The 14,324-nt window shown below is 41.1% G+C and overlaps 1 protein-coding gene across 1 annotated transcript; it reads left to right on the plus strand.

Annotated features, from left to right (window-relative positions):
- The first annotated feature begins 688 nt into the window (after positions 1 to 688).
- Positions 689 to 13,978, plus strand: AKAP17A (A-kinase anchoring protein 17A). The gene is made up of 5 exons (XM_074983318.1): positions 689 to 788; positions 2,087 to 3,303; positions 7,979 to 8,127; positions 9,596 to 9,836; positions 11,880 to 13,978. The coding sequence occupies exons 2-5, from the start codon at positions 2,542 to 2,544 to the stop codon at positions 12,777 to 12,779; spliced, it is 2,052 nt and encodes a 683-aa protein (XP_074839419.1). The 5' UTR covers positions 689 to 788; positions 2,087 to 2,541; the 3' UTR covers positions 12,780 to 13,978.
- The last annotated feature ends 346 nt before the right edge of the window (positions 13,979 to 14,324 follow it).

Consider the following 14,324-nt stretch of genomic DNA (forward strand, 5'->3'; position numbering starts at 1 on the left):
ACTAACTACCTTAAAGTCAAATTTATCTCGTAGCATAGATGTAGCCTAAAGAAGTGGCCACTCTACGGAAAATGGTGGTGGGAGATTTGAGAGGAAAGAGTATCAGGAAAGAGTACGAGTGAGAACCGTGGGCTGGGCTGCAGACACCAGCAGCAGCGCCTGCCTGCTAGGATGGGGGAGTGCGGATTGCGGTGCCGCTCCTGTGGGGCAGCCAAGGGGGGTGGGGGACGGGGCGGGGCAGGGCAGGTGAAGAGGCAGCCCTGGCAACTCCTACAGCGGGGTCTGTCACAGCCGGGTGCCTGCAGCCCCGCTACCAGCCCCACACGGACCCGGCCCGGGCTTCAGTTCACAGGCTGCTCAAGAGGCCCCGCTCCGGCCCACTGAGCTGGGGCAGTGCCACGCGGGTGCCAGCCTGGCTGGCGGTGGTCCAGGGTGGGGGGACGGGGAGCGTGATGATGCGCCAGGGTTTGGCTCTGGCCCCGGCCCCAGAAGCTCCACCCACAGGAAGCGCCGCCCCCTCCTCCGGCCGCCAGGGGGCGCGCGGCCGCACTCCGCGCCGGGCTGGTCGTCCGTGGAGGCGGAGCTGCGGCCCAGCCCGGCCACTTCCAGGTCGCTCTGGAATCGTTCGTTCGTTCGTTCGCTCCCCGCTTTCCGATGGGCGAGCCAACCCGGAAGCGGAAGTTGGCCTGCAGGGGGTTATGGGACGCCGGCGAGCTGGGCCGCTGTTCTGTTTTCTTTGAGGTCCTACAGAGCTGGCGGCGGCAAGAGGCCGGAGAGCGACGCGGCGGGTGAGTCAGGGCGTCGGGGGATGCGGGACTCGAGGCCTTTCCGCTCGGCGGGGAGAGCGGAGCCCTCGGGGGAGGGGGAAGCTGTGACCTTTGACCCTGCAAATATTCGCTCCCCCCACAACCCCGTCGCCCTGTGCGGAGCCCGGGCCGCCCCCGCTGTGCTGTTGGGGCCCGGAGTCGAGTGGGACGAGGGACGGTTCAGCTCCGCTCCCTGCGCTGTGCTGGGGTCGCTCCCTCGGCTGCGGGGTGTTCCCCGGGCGGGCGCGAGCCGAGGTGGTTTTACAGCTTCTCAAAACTTTGTTTCTGCCCTTTTAAACTTCCGCTGCTGTGCAGAATTCCGGGGGGCGGGATCAGACAGTAATTATCTGCTGCCCGTCGGCGTTTCTCAGAGCTAATGATTGAAAGGTCAATCGCCCGAATACGCAAAATAATTAGCTGCAAAGCAAACTCGCAACAGGTGCTCGGCCTTCCTCTTTTTTTGCCTGATTGTAAATGTCACTTGTTACAGATGGAAATATTTTTTCATGTCTGCGTGTGTAAGGTGAAGTCAGTGGTTGATATTTAGGCTATGTCTACACTTAGGAAAAACCTGGAAATGGCTATGCTAATGGCCAAGTCAAAGATTACTAATGAGGCACTGAAATGGAACATCAGCTGATGGGAATAATGAAATGCAGCACTTTGAAACATCAGCTGATAGGAATAAGGGGTTTTCCAGGTTTGCAGGGTCCTTTTCGAAAAAGACCCCTGTGTAGCCAAGCCTCACAGGAGTGAAACGTGGCACTCTCGAAGTTCTGCGGCTGGCAGCATGCTAATGAGGCGCTCAATATTCATTTCAGCGCCTCATTAGTATTCTTAGATTTGGCCGTTATCATGGCCATTTCGAAGTTTTTCCTAAGTGTAGACACGTATCACGGCCTACGTGATAGAAGTCTATTATTTTCACGTTTATTTCTATAGTATTAATCAAAAGTGTTGTATTTGTAAATCTCCGGTAAATCTGTGTCAAGTCACATAGGTCTAACCAATTTTTAAAATTATCTTTTTACGTGATTTACCCACACATGTGATTTGAGAAACTATATTCTATTGACCATTAATTCCTCCAACCCTTTCTTCTTTACCCCCATATTTATGGCCTTGGTAACCAAATGGGTTTTTTGTTGATGTTTCCAGTCCTGGAGGAAGGCTCTCACTGCCTTCATGTTGCACCACCTGTAACTTGTTCAGGTCTGGGCAAGAGTCATAAGATTAGTTTTTCACTTTAAATGTGCATTTGTTTCTCTTTTTCCTTACAGAATGAAGCCATCTGATTGAGAATATGAACTTCTTCAAGGCTGGACCACTGCAGTGTAACTGTTGCTGGTTGACACTTTAATTATTCTGCATGTGTCAGTACTGGCTGATGACATGACTTCCACAATGCTTCCTCTTGAAGTCTAGCTAACCGTTGAGTTGGTGTATATCAAATCACTTTCATCATTCAGTTTTTCAGTTTACCTGGGGACATATTACTTATGACTATAATATTTACATTGTGGAACTAAATTCATATACTTAATGTTTAACAGCATTGGCATTATGAATGGTTTTCTAAATTTCCTAATTAATGCTTATTCCAAGAGTCAGTTGTTTTACTTGGTAATGTTTAAGTCTCAGAAATGGTCAGTTATTTACAGATAGGGACTACTTGCCTCAGTTAATGCTAACTTAGTATACATTTTCCTTACTGATTTTATACTTCCTTTGTGCTATGGCGGCTGCTACCATAGTTCATGATACATCAGAAGCAGTAGAGCTCTGTGCTCCCTATGGGTTATATCTTAAACCCATTACAAAAATGACTATCAGTGTGGCCCTTCCTCAGCTGAAGCAACCAGGAAAATCAATTTCCAACTGGGAAGTGATGGAAAGACTAAAGGGAATGGTGCAAACTCATCAATTTTCCACACTACGGATTTCCAAAAGCACCATGGATTTTATTCGTTTTGAAGGAGAAGTTGAAAACAAGAGTTTGGTTAAGTCCTTTCTCGCATGCCTTGATGGCAAAACAATAAAACTTAGTGGCTTCTCTGACATTTTAAAAGTTCGTGCTGCAGAATATAAAATTGACTTTCCTACTAGACATGACTGGGACTCTTTTTTTCGTGATGCAAAAGATATGAATGAAACTTTGCCGGGGGAGAGACCAGACACCATTCACTTAGAGGGGTTACCTTGCAAATGGTTTGCACTGAAGGACTCTGGCTCAGAAAAACCAAGTGAAGAAGTCCTTATAAAAGTCTTTACGAAATTTGGAGAAATACGTAATGTGGATATACCAATGTTGGATCCATATAGAGAAGAAATGACTGGTAGAAATTTTCATACCTTCAGTTTTGGAGGCCATTTGAATTTTGAAGCTTACGTTCAGTATTGCGAGTATGTAGGTTTCATCAAGGCCATGAATGCCCTGCGAGGGATGAAACTTATGTACAAAGGTGATGACGGCAAAGCAGTGGCTTGCAATATAAAGGTGAGGAACTGCAGAGTTATGTAATATACCTTAAGGGGAAAAAACTTCTGTTGAATGTCCTTTACGTGTATGTTAAAATATATAGTTGCAATTTATGCTGACTCTCTATCTACAATCTCTCAACATCTACAGTGAAATCTCAAAAGTAAGGTGTGGTAGGGAGGGATCATGTTGCACCAAATAAACTCTTAATATTGATGGAGTCCTTGGGCTTGGAATAGCACAGTGAGGGGAAACTAAATGTGCGAACTAGGTCTGTGTTCTAAATGCCATGTTTAATTTCTTAAACAGTTGTGCTGGTGAATGTTAACCCATCTTCCCTGGATCTTCCTTTAATAATCCAGGCCCATGAGTAACTTCAAACATCTGTAGGTGTATTTTTTTATCAAGCTGTTTTAATCTTGGATGCAGATTATTCAGGCCCACTGGTTTGGTCCCAGTGAGCCATTTGAGCTTTTGTTTTCAGCTATATATCTTGGAAATGAGTCTCTCAGAAGATCACAGTAATATTTGTGAAAGAGGCCTCTTTTCAGATCCAGATAAGATCCTGGGGGTTTATAGCATACCCTAAGTGCTGTCCCACTATTTTTCCCCCTGAAGTGACTATAACGCATGTTTTATCCGTTGGTTTTGGGGAAATGCAACAGAATTTCCCAATCCTGGCTAACGCCTCATCTAAATTTGTTAGCACAATCTCCCTTCTCTCACAAAGAAACTGCAGATCAATTTTTGTAGCCCCCATTTGTCCGAGCAGACTCATGTTTTATCCGTGCCATCACTTCTGATTTCTTTAGTATATCTCAGAATATGCAGTTCTCTTTCACCACCTTTCTCTTGTTCAATCTTTGAGGAACACATCCCCTTCAATCCTTGTACTCAAGTTGTGAGTACCACTAAACCATGTTCTGTTATTCCTATAATATCTGGTTTCACTTTCTGCCCCAGTAATTCTAGTTCCTGTATTCTGTTGTTCAGGCTCCTTGGATTGATGTACAAACATCTTAGTATTTTCTGGTGGGCTTTGCCCCGATTTCTAACCCAGTACAGAGCAGTCATTCTACTGACAGTATTGCCACCTATCTGCTTTTGTCATTTTTATTAGTGCTCACTTTTCTCTTGATGTCTCTCTTCCTGTTCTCAGCTATTCCTTCCCCATTGTTGAATCTTTTTTCTTGAGTTTCCTCCTGCTCAATATTAGTATTGACCTGGATATTATAGAATCATCTACCAACAGTCTCCCCCAAAGTCTTGGTTCAAAAAACTTTTAATTTTGTTATCCTCCTTCATGGAAGTCTCTTTCCTTGCCTGCCTCATCAGGTAATGAGCATTCTGCAAGAACAGTACTCTGTCCATGAGACTCCCAGTGTTTCACTATGCCAGTATCCCTGCTATAACTCTTCCTGAGCTATCCGTTGATCATCAGAATTGTTTCTCGTCTTTGGTCTCTCTTTCTAGGGAAAGATAGAGCTACTGAGCATCATCAGAGTTTCCATTCTCTAAGGCTGTGTCTACATGAGCCCCCTCCTTTTGGAAGGGGCATGTTAATGAGGGAGTTTGGAAGATGCTAATGAGTTGCTGCCATAAATATGCAGTGCCTCATTAGCATAACGGCAGCCACGGTGATTTGAATGTGCTGCTTTCAAATGGTGTGTAGCCGGGGGCCTTTCAAAATGATCCCCAGGACTTTGAAAGCCCTTTCTTCCCAAAACAAATGGGAAGAAGAGGCTTTCGAAGTTCTGGGGGTTGTTTCAAAAGGCCTCCGGCTACACGGCTGGTGTGCGATTTGAAAGCGGCACTTCTGAATCACCGTGGCTGCCGTTATGCTAATGAGGCACTGCATATTTATGCCAGTGACTCATTAGCATATTCTGAACTCCCTCATTAACATGCCCCTTCTGAAAAGAGGGGCTGGTGTGAACACATCCCATGTGTCCTCCCCAGCCTGTAATAGTCTCTCTTGATGCATTCTCGTAAGAATCTAGCAGTATCATTCATTCCCATGTGAAAGACAATCAGTGGATCCTTTCCTGCTCCCATTAGGATCCTTAGAAGCCTAAGGTCTATACCCCATATATTAGCACAAGGCAGATATGTCAAGAGGTCAGCTCACCGCATGTGGTGTCTCTGCAGATTAGCTCTTCCTTGCTCTAAGACAACCTTCTGATTGTTGCATGCCCTGTTGCTGCTCTCTCTCACTTCACAATTCAGGGAGCTCCCTCTTTGTGAGTCAGGCCTCTGGCTAGATCAGTACGCATGTTTTTTCTCGTCCTGGGGTTCCATTTTCTTTACCAGCAATCTTAGACAGTCTCTTGGTGGTTTTCTGTGTGGTGCCATTACCCCAATGGCTGCTAAGGGAAGCTGGTGTTACCCTCTACTTGTCCCAGCTGAAATCACATGGTCAGCAGTCAAGGTCTGCATTATACAACTATTTTCCCTGCAACCTTCTTCTGCTGTCAACTCCTTGTATTATGTATGTGCCCTGCCTGTTCCTACACAGGTGATCCACTAATTAAGGCTTTCTGTTGAGCCTTAAATTACCCATCCTGTGGCTTAATAGACCAGAGAGGACAGTTAACCTATGCTAACCCTTTCAATGTCAATGTGGGGGAGCACACCCCACCAGAAGACAGAACCCCTTTCTGTTTTCCAAATGGAGTCTGATCTTTAGTTTCTTTGTGTGTCTGCTGCCTGTGCATCTCAGGTTTACCAATAAAACTAAAACCTTTCAACAGGATAGTAGCAATAACATGAAAATATGCACCAGATTTTCAGGTGTTATGCAAATATGTTTTTATGAATTTTTCAAGTACAGTTTAAAAATGGGTTGATATCACATAATGCAACAAATTTATCAAATTTTATTTTTATCTGCACTTCAAATGCAATTCAGATTTCTGCTCACTTGAGTAAGTTGAATTCATACTATAGATGCTTGCCATGAGTTTAACACTATATTTGGTTTCTTCTCTGTGAAAAGGATCTCTGTTGTAAAAGTTTAATTTTCCTATGAATGTGCCAAACAAATAGATAGTTTAGGTTCAGCATGTGACTTACATTTGTAAATACATACACACCCATAGCACACTCACAAAATACACTGAGTTTTTGCACCTTCTACTGCTTGTTAATTAGAAGGCCACAATATTAGATAACAGGTATATGTCATGGTTGTATGATGCCTACAAAGGCCAATGCTTAAGCATTAATTTTATAGCTATATAATGAAATATAATATTCCCCTATCTCAGCAATGGGCAACACAGGCTAGTGAGTGGCTGTATGAGTGGCCCTTCCTAATGTCAGTGGGCTGCAAAATTGTTGTCCTGGGATAGGGTAATTTTCACTAGCTGCACTTGATTACCTAGAATTAGCGGGCGTACTGATTGAACTATACCAGTGCTTTGGCAGGAGGCAGAGGAAGCACATGTCTGTTACACTCAGTATGTGCAACCAAAATGCGCCTCACTGCATGTGCCTTTGTGTTATGTGCATGTAATTTTTAATACCCTTAGGGAGAGAACTCTGCAGTTGGAAACCAGTGGAATCTGATATCCTGCATGTGAGCAATCGTAAACAAAATGTCTTGTGGGACACACACACACAGGACTTGTCTACACTAGCTCCCTACGTCAAAGGGAGGATGGTGAGTAGGGTGTTGGGAGATTATTAAGGAAGTGCTGTGTGGCATATGCAGCACTTCATTTAGCTAATTCTCGCCCGTGGCAAATTTGAAGTGTTAAACTTTGAAGTGCCACCTCGCATGTAACCACGGCTAACCTGCAGATACTTCGAAGCGCCTAGGCAACTTCGAAGTCCCTTTACTTACTCAAAAGAAGTTGCCCAGGCACTTCGAAGTACCGGCTGGTGAGCCATCTCTACAAGCGAGCTGGCATTTTCAAGTTTAATACTTCGAAGTTGCCATGGGGGAGAATTAGCTAAATGAAGTGCTGTATATGCCGCGCAGCACTTCCTTAATAATCTCCTGACACCCTACTCACCATCCTCCCTTCGAAGTAGGGAACTAGTGTAGACATAACCATAGAAACCCAGTGGCTCATATGTGGCTGTTGGGGTGCAGGTTTATCTCCACTGTCCTTTTGCAGATATAGGGGATTGATATTTATGAGATAATTTAAAATTGAAAGTCATGTAGAAGTACGTACATTTATTATTTTAGGCTAAGCTCACTAGGTACAGGGCTTAGGATTCAGGTCTTCAAATAGCAGAAATCAGTATTACTTTTGAATAAGTTAAATTTCAGATGGATTTTAAATTCGTGGAGCATAAGAAAATGTAATTTTCTTTTTAATTTGGTTAAATAATATTTGTTTGTGTTAAGTTAGGAACCATTCACTTAGTTTGATAAACGAGTAAAATGTAGGCTTTTGATACCAAATGGAAGTTAGCAAGTTTAGAAAATTATGTCTCAAGGTTTGACGAAACATTTGAATGCACTGTTTATGTACTTCTTGCTGGATGGTTCCCCAGATTTGTGCAAAAAACATATTTATTCTTTCTTGCATGACAAAACTTGCAAGAACAAGCATAAAAATACAGAAGTCCCCAAATCTTTTGTTTTCAGGATGAAGTGAAAGCAAAGCTGCCACTTAAATGTACTAGATAAGAATTTTTTTAACCTCTTGAACTCATTATTTCTTAACTGTTCTCTCTAAAGGTTTCCTTTGATTCAACAAAACACCTGAGTGATGCATCGATTAAGAAACGACAGCTTGAACGGCTAAAGCTTAAAGAACTTGAACAGCAAAGAGAAGAACAAAAACGAAGAGAGAAAGAAGCAGAAGAAAAAAAAAAGGAGCAGGAAAGGTAGACCTGACTTGTATCTATTTTTTTGAATTTTAATATGATGAAGCAAAAAAAAGTACGTTTCTTCCCCTTATTCTCTTCCTACTATGAATAGGCAATACTGTACTTGCAACGCGTCCACATGCCGTGATCAATGCTCTGGGATTTAATTTTGCTGCATCTGTGAAGACGTGGCAAACTAGATCTCTCTACGCTTGACCGTTGACCCTGGTACTCCACGCTGTCACGGTGACTAAGGAATGTCCATGAGAGCCCAAAGAGCCTTGATCTACCAGGGAACAAATGTCATAGCCAAAATGGTGTATCTGGGATCAATTTTGTTCCCTGGCATAGACCAGGCTTAAATCTCAGTTCTTGTAGAACGAAGATTTTGTGTCCCCATGTTTGTTTATTCCATTCAGAAGTCAAAGGTGTTGTGTTCCAAAGAAGCACACAGAAAAATACCTTAAATATGGTGATTTTCTCATACAGCAGACTGTTGTTTATTCTTCAAGCTTAGCCTCAAAGGTGACATCTTCACACAATATTAACCACTGAACTGCTTTGTCACTGAAGGAGTAGCCCCAAACCCACCCTGTAGGGAAAACAGTGATGTACTGTTCACTGTGTTAATCTTCAGGATAGACTAGAAGGGGCTTGATAAAAGATGTTGTGGAGGAGCTGTACTGCAGCCTAGTGGCATGTTGATGGATTGGGTCAGACTTTCATTTCATGAGAACCCAACAGGTTTTCTGAATGAAACTGTTCTAGACTCCAACTTTGTTCTGGTAGGAATGATGCTCACTCTTAATGAAGAGCCTGCTGATCCTGGCTGAAAGAGTTTTTTTTGTTTGGAATACCTAAGCTTCCCCATCTCCATAAATATATTGCTAACAAAAAAAAAAAAAGATTGTGGAAAAAGTCTATCACCTGTTACATCAGTTATCACACAGCATACACTAAGTAGTAATTTATTTTTCTTATCACACTTATACTGCATTGGAGTTGGATATGAAAGATTGATACTGATAACAGAAAAAAACCCAGTAGTTTCCAATTATAAGTAGTAAGCAGAATGCTTCATTTTTATCAGTATTTATCTAACACTTGAAACATCCCAGACAAGAAGCTTGCAACACTAATTGTTTCACTGGAGAATTGCAAAAATGTTCACAAATGCTTTAAAGGCATTATTTACTTCTGTCCCCTTTCAAGATTGTATTGTATAGGCAATCTAAAAAAATTGCCATGGTTTGCTTGCCCTTGCTCCATCTGATATCCGTTCAGTTTTCTGTGGGAATAAAAATATTTTAAAATGTCCACCAAATTCATATGTGATATTTCCTATTTCTGTCTAGGTATCAGCCATTAACAAGACCTGTCTTTTCTGAAAAATAACAAAATGCTGTATTTTTAACTTAAATTGTAATACGAATGAAAGTCTAGAATTGTTCCTGTTATGGCTAATGTACAAACTAATCACTCTTAGGAAACAGAAGGAACTTGAAGAACTTGAGAGAGAGAGAAAAAGAGAAGAAAAGTTACGCAAAAGAGAACAGAAACAGAAAGATCGTGAAGTTCGTAGAAACAAAAAGAAACTTGAAAAAATGCAAGCGGAAGAGCAGAAAAAACTACAGGAAAAAATAAGACTAGAGGAGAGGAAGCTCCTGTTAGCTCAGAGAAATCTTCAGTCCATTAGACTAATTGCAGAACTTCTTAGCAGAGCAAAGGTAACTTTTTGAAAAGATCTTTTATATTATTTCAAGAGCTAACAAAAATAAAATCTGATAGAGTAAAATTTTAATTGACTTTTACGTGTTCCTAAGCCCAAGCATGTAGCTATCACCTGTGCCAAAAGTTAGCCCTCTGAATATTACAGATTATGAACTTTCATAAAGAGCCTGTCTTGCAGCCACAGGATGTCTGCCTATGTATCTATTACCTAACAAGGCAGAGATGGAGTAAAAAAAGAGCCTGAAATTACTTACCTGAGTAACAGTATGCCTCAGTTGAGAAAGAGGCCTGCTCCAATACTTTGAGAACCAAGAAACAAATGTATGGGAAACATGGTATAGAGTGAACTGAGCCAGGGAATAAGACAGATGCTTCCAAGTTTGTGGTTTTTTTGGCTTTGTCACTGCATTACTCGTGGCCATGAGAAGTTTACTCAACTGTTGTCTTTCCCTTTCACTGAGTGGGGATTATTGCAGTTTCATTTGCTAATAGTTGCAAAAGCAGGAGTAAGAAAACTGCAAAAATGCAAAGATGTTACCCACTGACAGTGAGGATGAAATTGTTTCAAATCATGTCTGAGTCTGTGGTTATCAACAGTGTTTCCAAATGGTCCCTAAAATAGGATACAATATTGTCTTAGTTCTTGAAAAAGCTATAATAGCAGATATTTTGGGAAAATGGTTAACATTTACTAATTAGTAACATAACAGTAGCTGGCAATGAACAGCTTTGTCTCTTGCTGCCATCATACATGAATGGTATTTTAATGTATTTTAGCATAAATGCAGCACTAGCATCTTAACTCGGTGTTCCTTTTCATCCATCACATCATCCATGTGTACATCACCCTAGCAGTTCTTGATACCCATTGTGTAGAGTCTAATAATAGTTTCACTCCAAGTAAAATAATGCTTAAAGAATTTCAGAGATTTTCCTTTTTAAAAAACCTTAAATTCTTGTTCATTGCTGCAGCTTAAAATGTAGTTGAGGTACTACTGTGCTCTGCACTGAATCAAATACCAGAAAATATAATTTCTGTACCATTTTCTGCGGCTAGCTGCCTTTCCCTTCACATCTAGGGTAAAACTTGCAGAGGACTAAACTAAGCCTCTGTATCTCAGAGCTGAGTAATATTTAAATAACAATATTTTGTTGATTTTTATTAGACAATTAACAAAATAGAAACTTCAATTTTAAATGTACATGAAGTAACTAAATATTTTTCTGTTGCTCATGTTGTGCCAATTTAGCTCAAATTAGACCTAAAGTTTTAGTTTAACTGTGTTTATAATTTACTGTAGCAGGGTGAGTTTTAGTCTTTGACCCATTCCACAGTGCTTGAGTTTTGTGATTGCCAACAAAAATACTAATGATGTTTACTACTAGTAATGTTAACTGCTAATTACTGTAATGCTGACACTTATCTATTAGGAACTGGACTGAGCTCAACTCATTTCATATAGATTCCTGAAGAGTTGTTGGATATTAATGATTATTGCTCAGATATTGGGTCCTGACTGGTAACAGGGAGAGTTAAAGTACCATGTCCCATTACCAGTTACTTACTGACTCGTTTTTCATTTCAGGTGTATCTGTTGTCCAGTATCCTTAATGCACAGAGTTCTGTGAGGGCAGGTCTACACTACAGTGGAAGGTTGAATTTAGGTATGCAGTTCAGCTATGTTAATTACATAGCTGGAGTCAATATACCTTAGTTTGGGTTTCCACATTATCCCATCAACTTCCCGTGCTCCTCATGGGAGACAGGAGTAACAGTGCTGATGAGCCCACTCTGTAAGTTCAGTTTAGCATGTGCTCACTAGGCATGATAAATTGAACTCCGGAAGATCAACAACAACAGTAAGGTTGATCTTTCCTGTTGTGAAGACATAACCTAAATTATTTTCTTTTTTGCAGCATGTTTCACTTGTATATGAAAAATTCTAATTTATTTAACAGCAGAATTTTTGGGAAACAGAAGCAAAAATAATCCTTAAATTTTCTTTTCCATTTTCTGCCTCTCCCTCAATGTCTTCCAGACAGTAAAGCTTTTGGAGCAGGAACATAACGAAGAAAGAGTTCGTCTTCAGGAGTTGGAGGAGAGACGAAGGCTCCAAGCGGCTGAACTCAGACGTGTAGAGGAGGAAAAAGAGAGAGCACTTGGATTACAAAGAAAAGAGAAGGAGCTAAGGGAGAAGCTATTAAGCAATCTCCTCAGCAAGAAAATTGATGAGACCAAACAGAGCAAGGAGGAAAGTAAGGCTTCTCAGTCTGGACTGTTGAAAACTGCTATGGGTGGTCCAAAGATTGTGTCGTCCAGCTGCATAACGTCTACCTCGGTACAGTCCATTATGGGTAACTCAAATCTGGGCTGTCAGAGGGAAGTAATAGCCAGTGAAAGTGAGAACTCTCAATCCAAGTATTTAAATGGAAACCTTCACAAGGAAACTAATGTTAAGGAACTTAATTTCAATAGCTCTGAAAGCTCTTCTGATAAAAGGAGTTCAGGTGTGCTTTCTTGTATTCCTGCCAATAACCAGCAACACAAGAGTACATCAAACTGTGACCAGAATGTGTGCAAGAAAGACCTATCTTCTGAGCAAGGCAAGTGTAACAGAGAGCCAAGTAAGGGGAGCAGCCATTCACGCAGTGACACAAGTATTGATAATAGCAATGATAAAAAGGAAAAAAGCAAATATAGAAGGGACTTGAGTAGTCAAGATGAAAGGTACAGGAAAGAGAGAAAACTCCATAAATACCCTAGCAAGAGTCACAGCCCTCACCGAAGAAGCATGAGCCCAGATCGTACCCAGCATAAGAGGGCCTTCAGTAGAGAGAGCAGGCAAGATAGAGAGAGAAGTCATGGTCACAAAAGCTTGGGCAAGAAACGAAAGCACCGAAAGAGATCACTGAATAAGCAAAGTCCTTGGAGGAGGTAATAAGAGGAATTAGCCTTTAAAAGGGGCTATTACAGGACAGATCGGAGCCAGAAAGTTCTGAAGTAGATCTCATCTGTTGGACTAGGGGGAAAAAATGAAGTTGGTGTTTGGTGAATTATTTAACTTCAATCTAGTTCATGGAACCAAAATACAGATAACTAGATTTGGATATTTCTTTGTGTTTTGTTTTGTCTCTTCCTCCGTGATGACAATGCTGTAGATACAACCTTATGTGCTTGATTTCTTCAGTGCAAATAACCAATATAACTTGTTTTTTTCATTAGTTTCCATTTTCTAAATCTTCTAATTAGATCACTTAAGTTTCTAAGGTTGCAACCCACAACATCTCAGAATTAGGAGAGATATATGTACCACTTACCAGGATTCTGGTCTTGACTACAAACCTGTCCTTGTGCACTCAATTAAAAAAACATGTAGCAAAGCAGAATTCTTGCTAATGGAACCAGGGGGCAATACTTTTATATGGCATTTGGAAATGACATATTGACAAAATATCTTTTTAAACTGTGCCGCAATTCCTCCACTGTTCTTTGAGTTGTATTTACTTTGTGGAAAATTGAAAGATAGAAATGATGACATCTGATGCCATTTATATTTCAGAATTCCTTGCCATTTCAAAACAGGTGCACTGTTATGCTTTTCGAATACCTGAAAATATTCAGAAATGGCCAGAAAGCTGGTCTGTTATGTCTTTTAACCATTTAGAGTCAGTTACGTTTATGTTTCAAGTGCATACAGATGGACTTTTGAAAAAGGGGCCTTCTTGCTAAATTATTTTTTACTTGCAATGTTCAGATTCAAGGATGCAATTTATCTAGCTAAATAATTTTTATAACATTTTGCTTCTAAAACTGAAGCTCAGGAATCTTAAAACAACTTGTAACATGATGGTGAAAGAAAAGTTTAGTTTTCATTTTTAGGGTAAACTTGAAAAATCTATTTCCAGTGAAGCTGAATTGCTGTTTTCATATGTCAGTATATTAAAAATGTGCAAAAGTACTATAATAAACCTTGCTTTGTGATATTTTTTTAAAAAATTACTTGAAGATGTGGTTCAGTAATGAAAGGCATCTTTTTAGATATCCCCTCTAATTCTCATATCAAAAGATCACTGATTCTGTAGCGTGTTTTGGGTTTCAACTTATGATATATGACAATTTCCTGGGGTCGGTACAAAAATTGTTTAGCCCAATTACTTTTCCCAAATGGTTGCCTTTCTACCAAGCTGCTGTTGCCGAGGCCTTGTAAAGGGCTTAGAATTTCATATTAAGCTGAGTCTGCTGAAAAACTTCAGTTCTAGCCACTGAAAACAAAGGAGCTTCTCTCTCACTCTCTGCATTTTCATAGCCATGTGGCTACAGTGCCCTGCCCCTTGGCTTTTTTAGACTTCCTCCCCCCCACGAATAGCTCCTGTACCATCATCTGAAAAGTGGTGCCCAGACCTGGATACAATACTCTGACCAGCGCAGAGCAGAGTGGAAGAATTACCAATGGATCCTCAATATGGTGACACAGGGTTACAAC

The sequence above is a fragment of the Carettochelys insculpta genome, chromosome 1 (assembly GCF_033958435.1).
Source record: "Carettochelys insculpta isolate YL-2023 chromosome 1, ASM3395843v1, whole genome shotgun sequence".
Classification (NCBI taxonomy): Eukaryota; Metazoa; Chordata; order Testudines; family Carettochelyidae; genus Carettochelys; species Carettochelys insculpta.

Coding starts and splice junctions, on each gene's coding strand:
- AKAP17A (XM_074983318.1), top strand. CDS start 2,542: ATGGCGGCTGCTACCATAGTTCATGATACATCAGAAGCAGTAGAGCTC. Junction 3,304..7,978: donor CAGTGGCTTGCAATATAAAG/GTGAGGAACTGC, acceptor TTCTCTCTAAAG/GTTTCCTTTGATTCAACAAA. Junction 8,128..9,595: donor AAAAAAAAGGAGCAGGAAAG/GTAGACCTGACT, acceptor AATCACTCTTAG/GAAACAGAAGGAACTTGAAG.